This window comes from Gigantopelta aegis, chromosome 13, assembly GCF_016097555.1.
Source record: "Gigantopelta aegis isolate Gae_Host chromosome 13, Gae_host_genome, whole genome shotgun sequence".
NCBI lineage: Eukaryota > Metazoa > Mollusca > Gastropoda > Neomphalida > Peltospiridae > Gigantopelta > Gigantopelta aegis.
This window is the reverse complement of record NC_054711.1, coordinates 26,829,785-26,854,360: the sequence shown is the minus strand read 5'-3', so window position 1 is coordinate 26,854,360 and position 24,576 is coordinate 26,829,785. Positions and strand designations below refer to the sequence as shown.

General features: G+C 34.3%; 1 protein-coding gene across 3 annotated transcripts in view; it reads left to right on the top strand.

Moving 5' to 3' along the window:
* Positions 1-19,104, top strand: part of LOC121387800 (retinoic acid receptor gamma-like) — a 176,456-nt gene extending 157,352 nt beyond the window's left edge. For all 3 annotated transcript variants that reach the window (XM_041519008.1, XM_041519006.1, XM_041519007.1), the window contains one exon: positions 17,081-19,104. In XM_041519008.1, the coding sequence (XP_041374942.1) occupies positions 17,081-17,181 (101 nt within the window). In that variant the 3' untranslated portion in view covers positions 17,182-19,104. The remainder of the gene's footprint in view (positions 1-17,080) is intronic.
* Positions 19,105-24,576: the final 5,472 nt, after the last annotated feature.

Sequence of the window (24,576 nt, the reverse complement as noted above, 5' to 3'; positions counted from 1 at the left end):
GCTTGTGCAAGATGTAAATATGATAATTTTACAGTTATTTACATGTTGATAGTTATCTTTGTTATAGATGTCATGATAATATGTGGATTTTTTTAATGCATATCACTGATGCCTCTTCTGAAAGGAAGATATACTATTGCATGTCTTTATGATTTTTCTTGTGTTTTTTCCCCCGCTATTACATGTCAGAAACTGTGGTTTTGGAGGGAAAAGCAGGTTTTAACATTTAAATTATTCTGGAAAATCTGAAGGGGAAAAAAGCAATTTTTTTTTTTTTTTTTTTTTTTTTTTTTTTTAAATTATATAGATTTGCATGACTTCTATTACATGTCTATGTCCCCATCCCCTACCCCAAACCCTCTCTGCCCCCTCCACCCCCCCAAAAAAAAACTTTAAAAAAAAACCCCAGACAAACCCAACATACTTTATACCCTCTGAAATAATGAATTACTCTCATTTTGACAAAACCGGACAGCCATTTCAGGCTGTTAAATGTTGACGTTTACTTTAGGACTTGTACAGATCAAATAATACCTGTTGTTATGAAACATTTAGGGCCACTTTCTTGTTTATTGTTTAGGGCCCCCGTTCCACGAAAGAATTATAGCTAAGGTTAATTGTAGTGGCACCGTAAACTTTACAGCCGTTCCACAAAGCAACCTTATGGTAGTCGTAAGTGTCCCTTTAATGATTAATATATTCTTTGCGAAGAAGTACGAATTAGTTAAATAATAAATTGGTTACCGACTTTTCAGCACATCTTGGATGTAATCATTGGTATCGGACATCCATGAAGTAACTTTGTCAGTTTATTTGCTAAGCGATAATTGCTGAATGCATAAGACGTGAGAGCTATCACCCGTATTTTCGTGTGAAGGTCATATGGCCTAGACTGTTTTTCATGGAACGCCGAGTTTCATACAAGGTATTTGGTATATATTATATCTATTTTTACACAATAAGTTAGTATCTTTCTTAGAAAATGATCAAATCATCATCTGACTGCCATTTGACATCTACGTTAGTGGCTTACAACTGCCTCGTACCTATTGTAAATTTTCACAGTAATTTACGACGATAGTAAGCTATGCCGCGTCATGGAACAGGCTGGCGTTCGTAGACAAAAATTAAGGTCGCGATGGTAGGTATTTACGGTGATAGTAGTGCTAAGATCGCTTTGTGGAACGAGGCCCAGATAATGAGTTTTAAATCTTGGTGTATGATACCATCAGTTTAAAAACAAAATAAACGCCACAGTTCAAGGAATTGGCATTCAATCATTTCTGCATACAATAAATCAGTTATGTCAAAAATATTTGCATAACCTATTTCTGTTTGCAAATCCTTTCTTTTAATTACAGGAAAAAAAAAGCAATATTGCAAGGACTCGACTAAATTTTTGGTTTTAAATTGCATATCCTATTTTATATATAAAAAAAAGCATTTGCATAGCTTATTTTGATTTTCACATTAACCTTTTTTATTATTGAAAAACTAAATAAAAGCAACAGTGCAAGAACTCAACATTTATTTAAATTGGCACAGCTCGTTATGCCCAAAACAGTAATTCAGTCAGCCAAAAACAGTAATTCAGTTAGCCAAAAACAGTAATTCAGTTATAGTCCATGAGCCAGACCTGGGATTTTTAGGTTTGACTACGAAATCGAGGGATTAAAAGCCACTATTGTTTTCAGTTAGCCTGATGTCTGAACTGTATTAAAATATGTGATGGACATTTCAGAAACCCAGTTAAATATGAAAATGGTGGCCATTTTTCAAAATGGCTGTAACTTTGTTTATATAATTAGCATTTATCAGATATTAGCCTCTTCTTCAAAAATGGCTGTGGTTAGGCAAAATATTGATGATTTAGATTGACTTGAGCTAACCAGTAAACAATATTTTTGTTTTCCCGCCAAAAATGGACGCCATCTTGGAATTGGTCATCAATGCATCATCACATGAATTTTATTTATAGACAACAGTAAAGGGTAATTACTTTTATAATTTCTTAAAACATTTTATTATCATAGACGATATACATGTGACTAAAAACTTTAATTTGTTATCCCTACCCCTTATATTAGTGAATTTTGGATAAGTCTGGCAGCTCTAATTTCAGTGTACCGGGGATAACATTATTCATGCCTCATACATATGGATTTTATTTCCCGAGACACTATGGACTACACTGATTTAAAAAATATAATAACCATTTATTCTTTGTGTTTTTATATACAAATGTTCTTACGATCAGTGTATAAACAAAAAGGTTAGGGTTTTTTTTGCATTTTATTCCTTCAAATTTTCTCAAATATTTTTTAAATATATAGTAACAATACTATAAAATATATATTAGAATATTCAGAATGCAATACAGGACAGTATTCAATCAACTGATTATGCCTAACCACAGCCAATTTTGAAGAAGGATCTAATTTGTGATATATCTTAACAGATAAATACAGTTGCCACCATTTTGAAAAATGGCCACCATTTTTATATTTAGCTGGACTTCTGAAATGTCCATCACATATTTTCGTACAGTTCAGACATTGGGCTAACTGAAAACCATAGTGGTTTTTAGTCCCATTTTCGGTAGTTAAATATTGCCTGGCTCATGTTCTATTAGCCCCAAAACAGTAATTCAGTTTGCCCCAAAATAGTAAGTCAGTTAACCCCAAAACAGTAAATCAGTTAGCCCCAAAATAGTACGTCAGTTAACCCCAAAACAGTAACTCAGTTAGCCAAAAACAGTAATTCAGTTACCCAAAAAAACATTTCCAGAATCTATTGTGGTTTACATAAGCTTTCTTTAATTAATGAAAAAGAAAACCAAATAAACTTGGACTTTGTAAATGTCACATGGATAGTAAAGCAGTTATGTTAAGTAATATTGCATAACCGATGACAAATAAAATGAAAGAATCATTCCTGCAATTTGTGATGGCCCGGTTTCAATGTTGTGATCCTAAATCAAGGTGAGAGAAAAGCATTTTGAATGGTGTTAGAGAATTTGGCTCAAAGTGTTTGATAAAACAAACGTCAATGAATGTGTATAAGTTCATAATAAGCATTTTATGTAATGGAGTTTGCTACTAATCAAGCACTTCTAGTAATCAAGCATCTTTATTAATAAGCTATCTTGACCTGTTTTAAGCAATCACCTGTCTTTTTTTTCATTTAATTATTTCATTTCAACTTAATGTATTTTCATGCTTATATCCAATTAAGGTTCAAGCACGCTGCATGCTATCCTGGGCACATACCTCACATATCTGGGCTGTGTGTCCAGGACAGTGGGTTAGTTATTAGTTGTTAGTGAGAGAGAAGAGGGTGCAGTGGCCTTACACCTACCCATTGAGTCGTTAAGACTGTCAAGGGTGTGAAACTAATGTAAATGTGAAAATTAAATGATGATCAACATAAAAATTCAAAAGTTAAATCAAAACAGTGTAAAGAGTTGTGCACAAAATACAAATTATCATAGAAAGTAAATTTTAAATTTAGGATAAAATTCAGTTTTAATTCTAGGGAGCTTAATATCAGTAAATTTGTAATTTGGGAAATTAAGTTGTCCTCTTAAGACAGGTGCCTTCTTATTAAAGGTCAGTGTATATTTGTATTTAAATAATAGGCTCCATATAGTATAGTCAAAGAAAAAACCCAGTTATTGTTTATCATATATAAATAATTCGTGTTAATCGGTGAATTTATTTTTAGCATAATTTTAAATGTTTAATATATTATACAAGTCACATCATCATATGAATGCCTCGAGTATTTTTGTTTATCATAATCATATAAATTGTATTAATTTGTGAACCTTTTTTTTTTTTGCATTATTACAAGGTTCATTCTGGAAAGAATTTTGTTTTAACCAATTTCAAATATGAGGAATGTTTCCTAAAACATTATTTGAAAAAAAGGGCTGATTTTAGGAATATTCTATTAACAAATACCAAATGTTGTAGCTTTTGTATGAAACAAAAATTGCAGTTGGCTAATTTTGCTATGTGCAGGGTGTGCTTCACATAATTTTAAATTGACATCATTATATGAAAATAATAAAAATAATACAATAAAGTCAATAATCTACAAAAATATATACAGCACATAATACACGGATAAAGACAACCAGTAACACATACAGTAGAATCTTGTTGGGTCAGACTCGGAAGGGTCAAATACACAGCTATGCTCGAACCAAAAATGAAGTCCCAAGTTACACTTATACTGTCTTGACTGACTGGTTAGGTTGAACTACCCGATGGGTCGAACATTTCCTCGAGCACCGACGGGGTTCGATCCAACGGGATTCAACTGTAGTTGGTTTTGTGATGTTGTCCCAGCTTAATACACCAATAGAATTGTAATCAGGGGCCATAGAGGGAGGAATGGGGGGGGGGGAAGGGGTCATGGAGGTAGCAATGGGGGGAGCAAAGAGGTCATGGTTCTTACTTTTCTGTGTTGTTATGCTCAGAAGGCTACAAATGCAATACCTGAACACTTGAAATTCAAACTCCCAATAACAGTTTCAGCCCCATAGTCTCTCAAATTGATGTCTTACTTTCAAATACACTCCCAGGCCCCTGGTAGTTCTAATCTCTTTAGCTTTAAGGGGCTGTTTAAATATTGTATATTGCTATTTTTGTCAAAATTAAACACCCTCCCTCCCCCCTCCATAATGCTAGACCATACCCCCCCCCCCAAATATTACATAATGCTTGGAGATGCACCCCCCTCCCATTCACAATCAATTTCAGTCATGCAATGGGTGTAATATAATTTTAACATACTGTTTTGCCATTTGGGAAAGGTGCATTTATGCATTTCAACTCAACTTATAATCCTCATATATTGTATGTAGGGCCTATATGCCTAGCTATAACTGCCTACATTAACACTGTTGCCATCACAGAATGTTACTGAAAAACACAAAACAAAATAAAAGATTTTAGTAATAAACATTTTTAAAAGTGTGTTACATAACGCTGTTACATACAGCCACTCCATGTAATGCTACATAACTTTTGGACCTACACCCACCCACAGGGGCGAGACATGCAGTCGGTGTGGGATCATCGGTGGGCCCATTGGGCTATTTCTCGTTCCAGCCAGTGCATCACGACTGGTATATCAAAGGCCATGGTATGTACTACCCTGTCTGTGGGATAGTGCATATGAAAGATCCCTTGTTGCTAATCGAAAAGAGTAACCCATGAAGTGGTGACAGCAGGTTTCCTCTCTCAATATCTGTGTGGTCCTTAACCATATGTCTGACGCCATATAACCATAAATACAATGTGTTGAGTGTGTCATTAAATAAAATATTTCTTTCTTTTTTTATACCCACCCACCACCCCTTCGAGCGTTATGTAATATTTGAATGGCCCCTAATCAGTGATTTGTCCAATTCATTCACTCCATGCTCTGGCCCCATCACCCAAAGATACATGTATGATCGTTAGAAGCCCAATCTATATAGTCCGTCCCTCAGGCAATGCCTTTTTTCATACTATGGAATTTACTACAACCTATTTATTTCTGAGCCAATTGGTTTCTATAGTCTGTCCCACATAGATCACCTTTTTTCATACTGTGGAATTTACTACAAACTATTTATTTCTGAGCTGATTGTTTTTTAAACTGGACACAAAAATAGTAACAAAATGTTTTATTTCCAAACCACATACTTTTCTTCTTACGTCAAACCAAACTGAAATTATTTACCAAAAACATTTTTGTCTGAGGATGGGATGGACTATAGGTGGATATCTATTCCCAGTTAACGTTATGATTTCACTAATCCACACCACTCTTTTTATGTGTAATATGTACAACGGTGATTGACTCTAATAAAAGTAAAATTGCATAAGCGCTAATCCCGGTCCCAGTATGAAATAAAAGGCTACACAAAACAGGCACTTTATGTAGAAGAAATAGTGTATGTGTCACGATGTCGTGTGACTGACATTTAGGGCTCGAACTTAAAGACGGCAATTGCCGTCGTTGAGATATAAATTGAGATATAAATTATCTGCCACTATTTAACATTTGCACATTTAAAAAGATGTCTAGATATAACAAGATAGTCTTTCAGTCAGGTTTATTTGCTGCAAATGTCAATTTTACAAAAATTGCCATAGGCAGGCTCAAAATTGCTGTCGGAGGACTGTTTCACCCATTGCAATTCTTTTAAAAATTCTTAATTTCGAGCCCTGGACATTTATTAAATTTCGTTAGGAGCTACGTAGGTCATCAGGGTTGCAGAAAATTAAGTATATTCTAGTCTGCTTGATTTATTCAACTGAAAATTATGATGAACTATTGTTAAAAACTTTTTTAAAAAACCCACTAATACTTTAATGTATACTGTAATATAATTTCACTTTTTATCCATTTGTTGTAAATTTGTCAAAATTATTAATTTAACTGAAAATTATGATGAACTATTGTTAATTTTTTTTTTTTTAAACCCACTAATACTTTAATCTATACTGTAATATAATTCCACTTTTTATCCATTTGTTGTAAATTTTTCAAAATTATTAATTCAACTGAAAATTATGATGAAACCCCCCACTAATACTTTCCCGCACTACTATTTTTGCTTTGTACATAATCAGTCTAATATAATTTCACTTTTTATCCATTTGTTGTAAATTTGTCAATATTTAAATTTATAATATTTTCTTCAAACACAAAATGCATTAGCAATATTCAAAAAAAAAAAAGTTCAATAGTAAATTTTTAATTGAAAGGTTTCCAACATTCTGATATTCTGATATCATGCATTTCTTGTTATTCAAGGGGTTGATATGCAAAGTGATGGCTGTTATATTATATTACTATGTTTCACCACATTAAAAAACTGTGTCTGCTTAACAGCACCAGAGTCAAAGTAATTATATATTGAGTAGACAACCCCGTTTACATATTGGTATGTTGGTGGGGATTTTCATAATTGTAAACAAAATACTAAAAAGATGAAAGAAAGAGAGATAACAAAATTGTAAAATAAATATTTTTAAAATTACAATTAAATATATGTTATACTTATTTTGTGTACAAAGCCAAAATGATGATGCAGCTTTTGTATGTCATCAAAATTGGTTCGACAAGCGACCTTCTTTTTGTGACTGGCATTTATTTTCCAAATCAATCATCAAGTGCACATTTAACCATTTTTAAGGCTTATAAACTGTTCAGAATGGGGATAAGTCAAAACTGCATATATGTCTGGCTAGTATATTGAAGTTTTTATTATGTCATTATATTGTGGTATGGGCAGATATTCTAACAGAAATTCTGGTGGACTAGACACAGCAGATTTCTGCTGATATTGTTCAAGTGGACTATTGAGATAGTTACCATTTCTGCATCCCTGGTGACAAAACATTTAGTATGTAACAAACAGTACATTTGTGACTTACATTTAGTATGTAACAAACAGTACATATGTGACCTACATTTAGTATGTAATAGTACATCATGTCATGTCTTAATTTAGTATACTGGTATTAGAAACAGTACATTTGTCACAATGCACTGTGATATACATTTATTATGTTGAAAATAATGTTTGTCATGATGCACTACATTTATATTACTATATTTAGTATATTGTTGAGAAAGAATGGGACATGTCTGTCATATATATATATATATATATATATATATATACACACACACACATACATACATACAGTGGCCTATATTTTTCAGATATTAGTAGTGTTGACTTAAACTTCAAGGTTGGCATCAGCATTTTTGTTGGTTATGTTTTATTTAATTTTAATTATGTGTTAGTGTAAAATAATCTTCCATTATTAATTACAAGTTAGAAAAAAGTAGCATTAAAGTATTTTCCTGATATATGTAAAATTCAATAAAAATAATTTTAAAATATATATTTAAAGACTTCCTTTAATGAAAATGAATAATAAATATTGCAAATTAAATAAATAAATAAAAAATTTAAATGACCATTTTATGGAAATCTTTTTTAAAAATATATTATTTAGATTATCATATTTTATTTTCTATTGGCAATAAAATTTTATGAAAGTTTTAATTTAAAAAAAAAAAATTAAATCATTCAATGAGGAAGAATTTTTTTTTAGGAATGTCACTCGTCTACTTATTTTGAATGTTTTTGTAAAAGTTTTAAAATGGCAGACCCTAGTTTCAGAGGTACATGTCATTTCGAGTTTGCATCACATGTATTTTGAGATACATGACAAACACCAGAATACCACAAACACATTCGTTTTGGCAAAAACAAAATTACAATTTTAAAAAAAAAGTTGTAATTAAGTGTAAGTTGTCACTAAAAAAAAAAGCTGTAATAAATGGAAATATTTTACACAGCCTCAAAACTAGGATCTGTGGTTTTAAAATTGTATCGGAATCGGAACTATTTTCTCATGCCCCTATCCAAAAATGGTTCAGGCATGGATCCATGGCGGGAGGGGAAAATTGTATCACCTAACATAATGGTTAAAAACTTTTATACCTGTTAAGTGATTTGAAAGTACTGCACTCTACATGTAGTTGAAATGGGAGATCTTACTGCATGGTCATTCCCTGTATAACTCTTCAGTTCTAGATCTGACCTAACCCATTTCCAGCTGACCCATCATGCAAGCTGTCAAAACATGGCTGGCATAAATCTTGACAGCTTAACACACTTTCAATGATTATTTTCAAGACATTTGTTTTGTTTAACAACACCACTAGAGCACATTGATTTATTAATCATCAGCTATTGGATGTCAAACATATGGTTATTTTGACACAGTTATAGAGAGGAAACCTGCTACATTTTTCCATGAATAGCAAGGGATCTTTTAAATGCACCATCCCACAGTCAGGATAGCACATACCATGGCTTTTGATATACCAATCGTGGTGCACTGGCTGGAATGAGAAATAGCCTAGTTGTCCCACTAACAGGGATCGATCCTAGACTGACTGCGCATCAGGTGTGCACTTTACCACTGGGCTACATCCCGCCCCTGATTGTTTACATGTGTTGAGTGCGTCGTTAAATAAAACATTTCCTTCCGATTGTTGACAATTAAGAGTGATTGCTGATTTGTGTTTAATTGTAAACAATCATCAGTGTATTAGCCAACAGTCAAATCTACACCAGCCATGTTTGGTGAGATCACATTAAGGATCTTTAATTTTTATTTTCTGAAGTATTTTCTCTTTGTTTATTTTTAAGAAAATTAATGACTATTGATTTTTAAGTTTTTGTTTTTCAGTTATATGACAGGGTTTTTGTTTCTGTTCTCATTAATGTTATAATAATCCATGTTGTTGTATTGTATATAATGATTTCGGTCATAATTATGTTAATAGACCTTGTATATATATATCTTGTTATATTGTGCTGTAATAACTGTGTATTGCTAAAAATCATTGGGTGAAGTTAGTTTCTACAGAAGCACCATATTGCATAATGCTATTTATCAGTTTATGTTTTCTTTTTGATTCACAGCAGTCGTACTCGTCTCTCTTGTTCCCCTCCCCTGTTTTTTTCATAGCTTCATATTTTATCAAGATTTGTTTTTCCTTTTAAAAAAACCCATGTTTTATTCATACAGCTATCAGTTCAACTACAGAATGAAAGAGGAAACATTTGTTTCAACAAAGACAAATTACTTTCAACTGCAGCACAAGTTAATATTTGAAAAGGGACATTACACTGTTTTGCTAGAAAAGAATTGATTACTCTGAAGAGATAATGTTCTAAAGACACTATTGCTTATTGCATGGGCTAACTGAACCATTTGTAGCTGCTGCAGTGCTATTTGCTTATGCATTTTATCGCCACCATTAAATTATAATGTGCACATAGCACTCTTTTTTTGCAGGTTTTTAAAAACTATTTTAAAATTTGTTGCAATTTTTAAATTGGTCTTTGAAATTTGTTGCAGGTTTTTAAATCTTATTTTAAAATAAGTTTGTGTTTTGCTTCAGTTTAGCTGTTAGCGTTGTTTTGGTTAGTCTGTTTACACTTTTTATTATTCAAACAGTTAGTACAAATAGAATTTGTTTTTCTTTTCTGTTTTTCTTTTTAATTTTTTTTTTATTTCAGGTCTCTATGTTTACTACAAGTATTGAAACAGTTGCAATATGCTGTTTCAGCAATATAAATCTGTATTGAGATTTTATGTGGTAAATGTAATGGTACTTTCTTTTAAAAGAATATAAATGAAAATTTGTCTTATAATTAAATCGTATATATGTTAATGCTCATTCAGAATTGTATTAAATTATTTAGATTTTAGCAAACCATTCATCATTAACTCAACTTGTATCTGTATCAAAAGTGTATAGCTTTGAAAGATAGTCCAGTTTGTTGTCAGATATTTCCTGATGTACTAAACTCAAAGTTTTTGTTAGGAATTGAGCCCTTTAAAAATATGGGAATCTTTCAGGGTTTTTTTTTTTTCTTTCAACATAACCCAAAAGGATCAGTTATCATTTGTGTCCAATAGGACACACTTTTGGTTGCTAGAGAGGGAAGTTGGGAAGATTTTAGTTAAGTATAGGCACACTTTTGGTTGCTAGAGAGGGAAGTTTGGAAGATTTTATTTAAGTATAGACAAACTTTTGAGACCGTTCTCACTTTTTTCTGATTGGTACAATCACCGTTGACCTTTGGTGAACTAAGGAATTTGACTTTTATTGATTGACCTTAACGTAATTGAAAGTTAGTCATGCATATATAATAGTGAACAATAATTTCTAGTATCTTCTGTGAAAATACACTGATCGTTCATAATTGGGTGGTTCAAATATAAAAATTCCAGATTACCAGTCAAGCTTCAGGACTACTTGATATTAATTTGTACATGTTGAATTTTGAAAGACTTCTAGTTAATACTAATGTAATTAATTAATGTAATTATGAAAAATATGTAGAATATAAATTAAAATCGAATGATTTTTTAGAATGTTAGCATTAATAAATAATAGTAGAATTTTATCAACTAGAATGTTTTAACTTTTATCATATATAGTGCATTATTTAGTTTTAATAATAAAGACAGTAATCAAGAATTTGGTTATTATTTTTTAATTTATTGTACTGGGTTGGTAGTCGAGAGTTTTTAAATAATGGTATTGGAGAAAAGGTGTTACCTTGTCTTGTCTGCCTGTCTGTCTTGACTTGTATATTATTTTATCGGTTTGTTTGGCCTCTCAGGTTGATAGTAGATACTAAGAATTGGTACATGGATGTTTTCCTTGTTGTTAAGATGGTGTATTTATGGATATCCAGCAAATCCAACAAATCAAACGGAGTTTTCAGTAACTTGCAAACATTTGCATGCAAAAATATTTCCATATTTACCATTTGTGACACCCAATAGCTGGTGTGTATTTTTGTGCTGGGGTGTCGTTAAACATTAATTCATTCATTCATTACAAAAAGAAAGGAAAGGAATGTCTATTAAAATTAGTTTATAAAAGTTTGTTTTGTTTAACTACACCACTAGAGCAAATTGATTTATTAATCATCAGCTATTGGATGTCAAACATTTGGTAATTTTGACATACAGTCTTAGATAGGAAACACGCTACATTTTTTCATCAGTAGCAAAGCAATCTTTTATAATATTATGCACCTTCACACAGATGGGATAGCACATACCATGACCTTTGATATACCAGTCCATAATCCACTGTAGCATGATGTGTATGCTAATTCTGGAATGCAGAGTGGAGGTCTTAGTATAGGGAAGGCAAGAATGTTTTGTGGGTAGTGGTGTTTGAGGATAGTGTTATGTTCGATTGTTGTTGTTGTGGGGGGTTTTGGGGGGGTTTTTTTTGGGGGGAGGGGGGGTAGTTGTGTTGCTTTTGTTGTGTGAGACAAGGTTATATTTAGTTAATTGAAGCTGAACTTGATTTTTAGTCTGTTCAATCAAGATACATGTCTTAGTTCAATGAGGCAGAATTGTTAGTCTGTTGTGGAAGGATTTAATTTTAGTACAGTGAGGCAGAGTTGAGCAGGATGTATTTTGTAGTCCAACAAGGCAGATGTTTTCTTAGTCTATTGATGGAGGGTGCAGTTCTTACTTCATCAGTCTGTTAGTTAAGGTAGGCAGCCTGTGATTAGTTCATCAGTCTATAAGTTAAGGTAGGCAGCCTATGATTAGTCTGTAAGTTAAGTGAGACAGGCTATGATTTGTCTATGAGTTAGGGAGACAGCCTATGTGTAGTCTATAAGTTAAGTGAGACCACCTATGATTAGTCTGTGAGTTAAGTGAGACAGGCTATGATTAGTTCATCAGTCTATAAGTTAAGTGAGACAGGCTATGATTAGTCTATAAGTTAAGTGAGACAGGTTATGATTAGTCTGTAAGTTAAGTGAGACAGGCTATGATTAGTCTATAAGTTAAGTGAGACAGGCTATGATTAGTCTGTAAGTTAAGTGAGACAGGCTATGATTAGTCTGTAAGTTAAGTGAGACAGGCTATGATTAGTCTATAAGTTAAGTGAGACAGGCTATGATTAGTCTATAAGTTAAGTGAGACAGGCTATGATTAGTCTGTAAGTTAAGTGAGACAGGCTATGATTAGTCTATAAGTTAAGTGAGACAGGCTATGATTTGTCTATGAGTTAGGGAGACAGGCTATGATCAGTCTATAAGTTAAGTGAGACAGGCTATGATTAGTCTATAAGTTAAGTGAGACAGGCTATGATTAGTCTGTAAGTTAAGTGAGACAGGCTATGATTAGTCTGTAAGTTAAGTGAGACAGGCTATGATTAGTCTATAAGTTAAGTGAGACAGGCTATGATCAGTCTATAAGTTAAGTGAGACAGGCTATGATCAGTCTATAAGTTAAGTGAGACAGGCTATGATCAGTCTATAAGTTAAGTGAGACAGGCTATGATTAGTCTGTAAGTTAAGTGAGACAGGCTATGATTTGTCTATGAGTTAGGGAGACAGCCTATGTGTAGTCTATAAGTTAAGTGAGACCGCCTATGATTAGTCTGTGAGTTAAGGGAGACAGGCTATGATTAGTTCATCAGTCTATAAGTTAAGTGAGACAGGCTATGATCAGTCTATAAGTTAAGTGAGACAGGCTATGATCAGTCTATAAGTTAAGTGAGACAGGCTATGATCAGTCTGTAAGTTAAGTGAGACAGGCTATGATCAGTCTGTAAGTTAAGTGAGACAGGCTATGATCAGTCTGTAAGTTAAGTGAGACAGGCTATGATCAGTCTGTAAGTTAAGTGAGACAGGCTATGATCAGTCTGTAAGTTAAGTGAGACAGGCTATGATCAGTCTGTAAGTTAAGTGAGACAGGCTATGATCAGTCTGTAAGTTAAGTGAGACAGGCTATGATCAGTCTGTAAGTTAAGTGAGACAGGCTATGATCAGTCTGTAAGTTAAGTGAGACAGGCTATGATCAGTCTGTAAGTTAAGTGAGACAGGCTATGATCAGTCTGTAAGTTAAGTGAGACAGGCTATGATCAGTCTGTAAGTTAAGTGAGACAGGCTATGATCAGTCTGTAAGTTAAGTGAGACAGGCTATGATCAGTCTGTAAGTTAAGTGAGACAGGCTATGATCAGTCTGTAAGTTAAGTGAGACAGGCTATGATCAGTCTGTAAGTTAAGTGAGACAGGCTATGATCAGTCTGTAAGTTAAGTGAGACAGGCTATGATCAGTCTGTAAGTTAAGTGAGACAGGCTATGATCAGTCTGTAAGTTAAGTGAGACAGGCTATGATCAGTCTGTAAGTTAAGTGAGACAGGCTATGATCAGTCTGTAAGTTAAGTGAGACAGGCTATGATCAGTCTGTAAGTTAAGTGAGACAGGCTATGATCAGTCTGTAAGTTAAGTGAGACAGGCTATGATCAGTCTGTAAGTTAAGTGAGACAGGCTATGATCAGTCTGTAAGTTAAGTGAGACAGGCTATGATCAGTCTGTAAGTTAAGTGAGACAGGCTATGATCAGTCTGTAAGTTAAGTGAGACAGGCTATGATCAGTCTGTAAGTTAAGTGAGACAGGCTATGATCAGTCTGTAAGTTAAGTGAGACAGGCTATGATCAGTCTGTAAGTTAAGTGAGACAGGCTATGATCAGTCTGTAAGTTAAGTGAGACAGGCTATGATCAGTCTGTAAGTTAAGTGAGACAGGCTATGATCAGTCTGTAAGTTAAGTGAGACAGGCTATGATCAGTCTGTAAGTTAAGTGAGACAGGCTATGATCAGTCTGTAAGTTAAGTGAGACAGGCTATGATCAGTCTGTAAGTTAAGTGAGACAGGCTATGATCAGTCTGTAAGTTAAGTGAGACAGTCTATAAGTTAAGTGAGACAGGCTATGATTAGTCTATAAGTTAAGTGAGACAGGCTATGATTAGTCTATAAGTTAAGTGAGACAGGCTATGATTAGTCTATAAGTTAAGTGAGACAGGCTATGATTAGTCTATAAGTTAAGTGAGACAGGCTATGATTAGTCTAAGTTAAGTGAGACAGGCTATGATTAGTCTGTAAGTTAAGTGAGACAGGCTATGATCAGTCTGTAAGTTAAGTGAGACAGGCTATGATCAGTCTGTAAGTTAAGTGAGACAGGCTATGATCAGTCTGTAAGTTAAGTGAGACAGCCTATGATTAGTCTATAAGTTAAGTGAGACAGGCTATGATTAGTCTATAAGTTAAGTGAGACAGCCTATGATTAGTCTATAAGTTAAGTGAGACAGCCTATGATTAGTCTATAAGTTAAGTGAGACAGGCTATGATTAGTCTATAAGTTAAGTGAGACAGGCTATGATCAGTCTGTAAGTTAAGTGAGACAGGCTATGATTAGTCTGTAAGTTAAGTGAGACAGGCTATGATTTGTCTATGAGTTAGGGAGACAGGCTATGATTAGTCTGTAAGTTAAGTGAGACCGCCTATGATTAGTCTATAGGTTAAGTGAGACAGCCTATGATTATAAATCAAGTAGGGCAGAGTCCACAGATATCTTAGTCCACTGTGATTGAATATTATTATAAGTCCAAGGAGGAAGGATTTAATTCATAGTCCATTAAGGCAGGATTTGTTAGTCCAGCAAGTAAGATTATTATTACTCCATTAACTCGGATATGATTTTGTCTCTAGGTAAGTGAGGCAGGTTATTGTTCATAGCCTAGTGAGGCAGATTAGAGTTCTAAGGCAAATGAGGCAGAAATGGGCTACAATAATGACTAATTGAGGATGTGTTGGTCTGTATGTGCGAGATGAGGTAGGGGAATTGAAAGGACTTGGTCAGCTTTTCCTCATGTGGATTTACACTCTTACAACTGATATATCAAACCGATTTCATTGTTATATATATCATCAAGCTGAAAATTAGCATGATTTAGACGGTGTTCATCTCCTATATGTTTGCCGATGTTGATGTGATTGGTTAAGAATGTATTTTCTTGAGAGGCCCCTGTCTAAGATGCATGGTATCACATGGTTATATCCAGCCTGTGTTGCAGAATGATTGTCAGACATCTGATTGGCTGCTCCATAGTGATGACCTATATTTCAAAATCACACTGAAATTAACACTACTGATGCAAATGCTGCAGATTATGTATATTGGTAATTAACTGTTTGTGGGTAAGCATGGTAAATAAGTTTGGTTTCTTTTGCTTTCTATATATGATTCTGCCATCGATGTTGACCAGCTGTATATTATTTCATTTATACGATGTAGGTAAAGGTCTTTATATAGGATACACCTGTTGACCAATCGCAAACTGTTGACTGTTAATTTATAGAAGTAAATAATGTTTAAACCAAATAGGCAGGGCTCGAAATTCGCCAAAAAATATGGTGGCCCAAAAAAGAATAATGGATGTTGGCAAATTATGGTAAGAGAACCACAAGCAAGATTTCAATGTGGAATACAAATATTAATAGTGGCTCATATGTTATAGCTCTAAAGAAGATCGCCCACATAATATTATTTAGGCGACTAACGCCATTATTTTTTAAATAATTAATTTGCCCAAACAGGACATTGCTTGCATTTGGCTACCTGGCCAGAGGGCATTTCGAGCCCTGAATAGCTCTTATTTTAAAGACCTTTAATAATCAGTTTAGATATGTTTCGGACCAACTCGTAAAATTGATGATTATTTAAGGAGTTACGCTCTCATATAATATTTTCTATATATATGATTAGGATGTCGGGGGGTTTTTCTGTGGGTTTTTTTCAACAGTTAAATTAAAGAGTTGTAGGTAATTTAATTAAAATATTTACAGAGTTTAAACATCTCAGTACCCAAATGAATAAATTTAGAGAAACAAAACATTTATCAGTGGTAGTTCTAGGGCAGATTTTACGTGTAGGGTGGGGACTATCACTATGGATATGAATGGGATGTACATTAGCTGTGATTGACAATATATATTGGGTCTGAAAGGGCTGTTGGGATGGGGGTGGTTTGGGGTGGGGGTATTTTGGAAGGGGATGAAATCTGTGGATATTTATCACACTTTTTAATTGAAAATTCTAGATCCATTTTTGGGTATGTACTTGTTATTATCTATGCTATCAGAGGTGGAGAAATTCAACTCTTTGACACTGAAAAATAAGTATTGTATATTAGGATTAAAACCAAAGGCCATGATTGTTTTTAATCTTTTAAAGGATTCTCCAATTCATATTTCCTGCAGCTTTACACAGCACTCGCCAGAATTTACAATAGAACAACAGGAAATATATTAATTGAGAGTATGGCAGCTTTTGTTTTTCTTTTCTTGTGGGACTTTCATTCAGGGACTATTGTTCAAGTCCTTTTTTTGTTTTTAATTATTTAAAAAAAAAAATAATTAATTGTTTTTTGTTCTTTTGTCAGATACCACATATTGAAAGAATTGAATGATTTAAAAAAAAGAAAAGAAAGAAGATAAATGAAGTACTTTTGCAATGTTATTTTCATAATGAAAGTATATAACTGCACATATGTATTAAAAGTATTAGAAATTTTTTAAATTTTAAATCGTAAATTGATTATTTAAAGAAAAATGAATACTTGCATTTAAAAACCTATTGATATTTGTATTTATGTATTCTTTTGCAGGTGCTGAACAGTTATTACATCTTCGTCTGGAAATGCCTGGCCAGTTACCTCCCCTGGTAATGGAAATGTTAGTACGTACTGAAAATGTTTGTATTCCTTGATGACGGTTTAATGTTTAGGAGTAAACTCATTTTTTACCTGGGGTGAACAGTTTACATCTCGAGTGAACAATTTTCCATCTCAAGTGAATCGTTTCCATCTCAAGTGAACATGTTTTTCCATCTCGAGTGAACTGCTTCCATGGAGTGAACATGAACAGTTTTCAACTCGAGCAAACAATTTTCAACTCGAGTGAACAAATTTAAACTCGAGTGAACAGGTTTCAACTGCTGATGGCAGCTTGCACAAGTGTGATAATGTTACCAAGATGGCCGACCTCACAAGGTCTCTCTGGATGAAGGTGGAATCTAGCAAAGATATGTATGCAGTTCTCTTGTTTCTCCATTCAAACATGTCTGGTACCGGTGTGAGCAGTAGACTGGGCAGTTACATAAAGATGACTCGTTGGTTTGTCTGAAATCAGCAGACGTCTCTTGACACCGACAGTATATAGACTTGACACTGGTAATGACAGTGAATTGCACTGTTGGTGAGATGACGTAACATTGATATTAAATTGAGAAGTTGATATCTCAGGGATTTACCATTGTTCTGTGACATACTCAAAAGAAACTGAAAGTTGTGATGAAACCAAGACACACCACACACACACACACAGATGCCAAAGGCTATGCAGATCATCACCATATTGGATTAGTTGCCATGACAACAAAGGCTCTACAGATCATCACCGTATTGGATTAGTTGCCATGGTGACAAAGGCTCTACAGATCATCACCATATTGGATTAGTTGCCATGGTGACAAAGGCTCTACAGATCATTACCATATTTACTTAGTTGCAGATCATCACCATGTTGGATTTGTGGTTGTGGTCATGGAACAGAATGCTTTGCAGGTTTTCTACCATATTTAAATTGTTGCCGTGGAACCCAAGGTTATGTAGGTCTTGGTACCAATGGCAGTGCATGTCCACATCATAGATTTCTGTATACTGTACAAATATAATACCAGATATTGCCATTACAAATGTGTCTAAATGTGGCTAGAAAGAACAATTCAAGATCCATTTAAGTGTAACAAAGCTTGCAGGCTGAACAGAACTGTAATACCAAATACGTTATTTGGAAATTTCCTAGTCTATACAGTGGAAAATAACCAAATAAAGTATGTGGTGAAACCCTAGTGTATACAGTGGGAAAACAACCAAATAAAGTATGTGGTGAAACCCTAGTGTATACAGTGGGGAAAACAACCAAATAAAAAGTATGTGGTGAAACCTAGTGTATACAGTGGGGAAATAACCAAATAAAGTATGTGGGAAACCCTAGTGTATACAGTGGGAAAATAACCAAATAAAGTATGTGGTGAAACCCTAGTGTATACAGTGGGAAAACAACCAAATAAAGTATGTGGTGAAACCCTAGTGTATACAGTGGGAAAGGGGATAAACTAGCATTATTGTTGGAAACCTTTACAGTATGCGGCATAACAGTAAAGTTAACTAGCAACCTATGGGTGGGTTTTTTCTTCAAGTTCTGTAATTATCCATTTTGAACACTACAACAGTGATAATTACCCATCAGGCTTTGTGCCAGAAAATAATTTGAGGGTACGTAATAGAACAACAAAGTGCCTATACTAGATGGTTATGGGTTTAGAATCTTTGGAAACTGGACTCTACATTTCATGTTCTTCGACAAATGTTAAACTGCAGTTCTCTAAATTACTAAATCTTTCTAAAAAATATTAAAATTATTAATTTACAAGATTTTAGGGTATATAATTTTAACATTCATATCCTCTGACAGAAACTGTGCCAACACATCCTAGGGAGTCAAATGTTGGTTCACCGGCCTCGGTGGCGTCGTGGCAGGCCATCGGGGTACAGGCTGGTAGGTACTGGGTTCGGATCCCAGTCGAGGCATGGGATTTATAATCCAGATACCGACTCCAAACCCTGAGTGAGTGCTCCGCAAGGCTCAATGGGTAGGTGTAAACCACTTGCACCAACCAGTGATCCATAACTGGTTCAACAAAGGCCATGGTTGTGCTGTCCTGCCTGTGGGAAGCGCAAATAAAAGATCCCTTGCTTCCTGTCGAAAAAAGAGTAGCCTATGTGGTGACAGCGGGTTTCCTCTTCAAAACAGTGTCAAAATGACCATATGTTTGACGTCCAATAGCCGATGATAAGATAAAAAATCAATGTGCTCTAGTGGCGTCGTTAAATAAAACAAACTTTACTTTTCAAATGTTGGTTCATCCATCTACCTTTTCACAGAGATAATGTCAGTGAAACAAGACTGGAAACCATCAGGGGTTCCACCGGTGTCTAGTTGACTTTATTGTTGGTTTGTGTACTGTATGTATACAGTTGATGAAACAGACTGGAAACCTCCTAGGTGACCACCATTGTCTAGTTGACTTTATTGTTGGTTTGTGTACTGTATGTATACAGTCAGTGAAACAGACTGAAAACCATCTAGCTGACCAGTTGACTTTATTGTTGGTTTGTGTACTGTATGTATACAGTCAGTGAAACAGACTGAAAACCATCTAGCTGACCACCCATGTCCAGTTGACTTTATTGTTGGTTTGTGTACTGTATGTATACAGTGAGTAAGACAGACTGGAAACCATCTAGCTGACCACCCATGTCCATTTGACTTTATTGTTGGTTTGTGTACTGTATGTATACAGTGAGTAAGACAGACTGGAAACCATCTAGCTGACCACCCATGTCTAGTTGACTTTATTGTTGGTTTGCCAATTGTAAGAGATCTGTTCAGTTTGCCATTAAGAATTCAAATGTAAAGCAAGAAATAAGACATTAAAAATGTTAATTTAAAGGGAAAAACAATTTCCATATGACATTGAAAATGTTAATGTAAAGAAAACATTGTTCCATAAGACATTGAAAATGTTAATTTAAAGAAAAAATTGTTCTATATGACATTGAAAATGTTAATTTAAAGAAAAAATGGTTCCATATGACATTGAAAATGTTAATTTAAAGAAAAAAATGGTCAAATGGTTCTATGTGACATTGAAAATGTTAATTTAAAGAAACATTTGTACCAAAACTTGACAGATTGTTGTTAAAGTGGTAAAAGAACCATTACATGGTTGTTTTATAGCCTGATGTATGTTACAGTTTCATAGTCCTAAAAACTACGATTAGCAGCCTGGTAACATTAGCAACTAACTCAGGCTTAGCTGATTACTGATTGGTGCTACTGCTCTGCTGATCATCATCATCCACCAATAGAAAACCTGCACAGCCTGAGAAAAGTCATTTATTATTAACATTAGTTAAAAAGTGCCAGTTGAGAATTTCAAATTTCAGCTGATGCGATGGCTAAGTAATGATGTCACATTTGATGACCTCATTCTAGATGGAGTTCACTGTGCCAAAGGTCATGACCTGGGTTTATTAAACAGCCCAGCTCTCAGGGTCTAGTAACTTAGGGTAAAGTTATAGATTTTTAACTGCCAAACTTATACTTCTATATATACTTTTCAAAAAAAGTAGGGGAATTCTAATAAGAATTTACAATTGCCAAAATTGTAAGGTATATTAGCTGTGGGGAATGGTTATATGATAATAGCGAATTAATTGGGCAAATATTACAACTGGTAGTTCAGTATTACAGAAGGTTTTATGACCACCAAAGATCTTGAAGGACGATTGGGGTCAGAAGTGAAATTTGAAAGTTGACGTTTTTTTTATCAGTAAATTGCAAATTCAAACAATAAAAATGACTAACAACAAAACAATAACAACTGTATGATGAACAGAATGAAAAAAGATTGACAGAAATAATGTTCCACAGTGATTAATCAACCTTCCTGGAAATTGTCAAAATCGAGAATAACACCCCACACATGTACGAGGCAACTGTGTGATGCACGTGCAAACTATGGAATGTGTTTTGGTGTGTTGATAAACAGACCTGAACGTTCTTTACTGGGATGTCTGTGGTCAAAACGTATGTTTGGTCTAATAGTTGATATTAACATTAATATTTCAGGTTCCCCTACTTTTTTGGAAGAGTATATATTCTGGATGGCACTGGATGTGTTCCAGAAATAATTTATATGTAGAATGGTGCCTGGGGTAATTCTTGTTTCTCCCACCACTCACATGTAGATGTTGTGACAACCAAGAATACATTGGATGTTGCAACTAGATGTACACGCACCATTATTTTTGGAGGACCACATATCTTTATAAGAAATGTTAAAATTGTTATTCTGGTTAATATACTGAACAACAAAACAAACTTAATTTGGTTTTCTTTAATTTATTTAAACTTATTCAGTTATATACTGCAGCTACTGTTTCTGTTTGCCAATGACAATGACCCAATAAAGCAATAAGGAAGGACATTTTTTATTTAACAATGCACTCAACACATTTTATTTACGGTTATATGGCATCAGACATATGGTTTATGACCACACAGATATTGAGAGAGGAAACCCGCTGTCGCCACTTTATGGGCTACTCTTATTGATTAGCAGCAAGGGATCTTTGATATGCACCATCCCACAGACAGAGTAGTACCGTATATCGCTGTGTATTAGCCGACTCCATGCATTAGCCGACCCCCTAGTTTCACCATCCAAATCGGCTTTAAAATTATAGACCTTGTATATAAGCCGACCCCCCTATATAAAACTAACCAAGTCAGATGTCTGTGTGGTCTACAAAATGACAAAGTACATCTGCTTTCAAACGTCATTTGTCACAGCAAACTTATCCGGAAGCAGTAGCCGATTTCTGTTTATAGAAACGGTGTCCGGTTAATTTATTTCTCGTAAAATATAAGTACCAAGATAGCGAAATATACCTAAACATTCTTGATTGCAGCCACACGTTAAAAACACAGTGACTGTTTGCATTGTTGATTGTGCTAATCGGTCTTTTCATTACTACATGTAGTCGGCTATACCCTACCATACCCAACCACCCGTGTCGATTAATCCCAAGCCGACAAACAAAACAAATGAAGCTGGAACAATTAACGTGTTCACGGTTTAGTAAGCAGTTTTGTAATGACACGTGACCTGCGAAGTTTTCCGAAATTGTTTTGATCGGTCACCATTTATTGTTGTTTAAACAGATAAATATTACTAAATAACTTTTAAACACCAACATTTATTAAAGATGAACATATATATACAATTTTAATATCTTTTATTTGTAATAGCTTGTGTTAAAATGCAATATTAAACCTTTATGAAAGCGGAAATGCAGAGCACAATAATGACAATAGATCGAGTCGAGCCGTGACGTCACTATTCTAACTTTACATTTACTATAAAATGTTGACTCCTTAGATAAGCCGACCCCAGCCTTTGACTTGATAAATTTTGTATCAAAAAGTCGGCTAATACACAGTGATATACGGTACATACCACAGTCGTGGTGCACTGGCTGGAGCGAGAAATAGCCCAATGGGCCCACCGACAGGGATCGATCCCAGACCAACCGTGCATCGAGCGAGCGCTGTACCACTGGGCTACGTCCCACACCCCAGCAATAAAGTCATAAACGTATACTACAGCATGGGCGTAGGAAGGTGCCAAAACAATGGGGATGGGGGGCACACATGCACAGGTTTTTACTGTACATTCTAAAATGCTTGTGTTTCTTTAGTGGTTCAGTGTATTAGGTGTTTACAGTATCTAATTAGAAATGACCAGATATTACTGGATGAGTTCATCAACTGATCGGAGTATCGTGTGGAGTAATCAGAGACTTGATTCGGGCATTGTATCAGTGGTATGACTGTTTGAAACTTGGGACAGTTTTTCAGCTCTGAGCACTGCCGGTTAGATTGCATCAATCAAATAGTTCATTTCTTCCAGTGTGGGATGTGATATCTTGTCTGATTCCCGGTGTATCCAACAGACCGTGACCGGGGTATGATTTAAACCTGATTGGTGTCACCATTGCCTGTTTGTCGAATTGTTATGCATAATTTTTTTTTTTAAATGGAATAACTAGTTTTATTTTATTTTATTTTATTTTTTATTTTATTTTATTTTTTATTTTAATTTTTCCAATATTGAGCATTTTGTGAATTTGTATTGTAGATTATTTCAAGTCTGGGCTCATGCTTATTAAACTATTTGCTCAGATTATAAATTTATTATGGACTCATGCTTATAAGACTTTATGTAGTACTCTAAATTTGTGATGGAGGCTATGAATTATATTTGTTATTTATGTCAAATTTGTGATCTTATTTAATTATATATATATATATATATATATATATATACATTTTTGTATTTTCTTTTTAAAATGTGTTTTAATGCCAACTCTGAACTTGTCATCCAGAAAATGTTATATTCATATACCGACCTCTGAAATTGAAACAGACAAAAACCTCTAGTTAAAGTTTGTACTAAGTTTTATATAAGCTCTGGCTGAGGCCGATATCTGTGCCCATGACAGGCATGCACTACAACAGCTTGCTCTGAATGTGCATGTTAAATAATCCATCCATCCACCTGTGTATATAAAACTGTGTATATATAGACTGAAGTTTTAATAAAGATTTTAATGACATGGCAATGCTGTTCAGATTGCATGGTGCAGTTCAAACTTCACTGAAGTCTAGACTTCAAAAGCTTTATAAGCAGGACCGTGGACTTTAAAAGTGATATAAGCATGGGTCCATGATCTAACATTGAAAGCGCAGACCCTAGTTTCAACCCGTAAAAATGGAGAATGAGTTTGGTTAATCTATGAACCTTTAAAAGAACATCCCCTAGTTTTTAAACACTAAGGCATATGTTTTACTATTAGAGCCGTTTTTGATAACTGAAATCATACTTTACTTAGATTTTATTGTTTAGATTATCCATTTCCATACATTCAAAATGTTTTTGGTTATCTTGGTGTTTTTAATATCACAAAATGCATTTTCCATATTTTGAAAAACGCATGTGCGTCTGAGAAATAACAGATAGAGTCGACTTTTAGTATATTTTTAGAGTGTATTTCACCATTTCAAAGTCACAGACTCATGTTTCACTCTATTGTAACTTTATCCAAATGTGCTACAGGTTTGTAGATTAACTAAACTTAGTGTTAATTTTCACGGGTTGAAACTAGGGTATGTCCCTTTAACATATTTTGATCAAGTTACAATAGAGTCACACTAAAAGGGAGAAGTACCCTTAGGAATAGACTAGCACTTTTTTCCATAACAGTGTTACTTCTCAGAGCTGCATGCGTTTTTAAAAATATGAAAACTGCATTTCTTGGCATTAGAAACACCAGGATGAGCAGAAACACCTCAGAATACATGACCGTGAAAAGCCTCTAAGCCAGACACCAACATGATGCAGTAAAATGTCAGATTTTAAGAGGTATCCGGTTTAGAGAGGTTAAATTATGTGCTGATTTGAGATGTTTCCCTG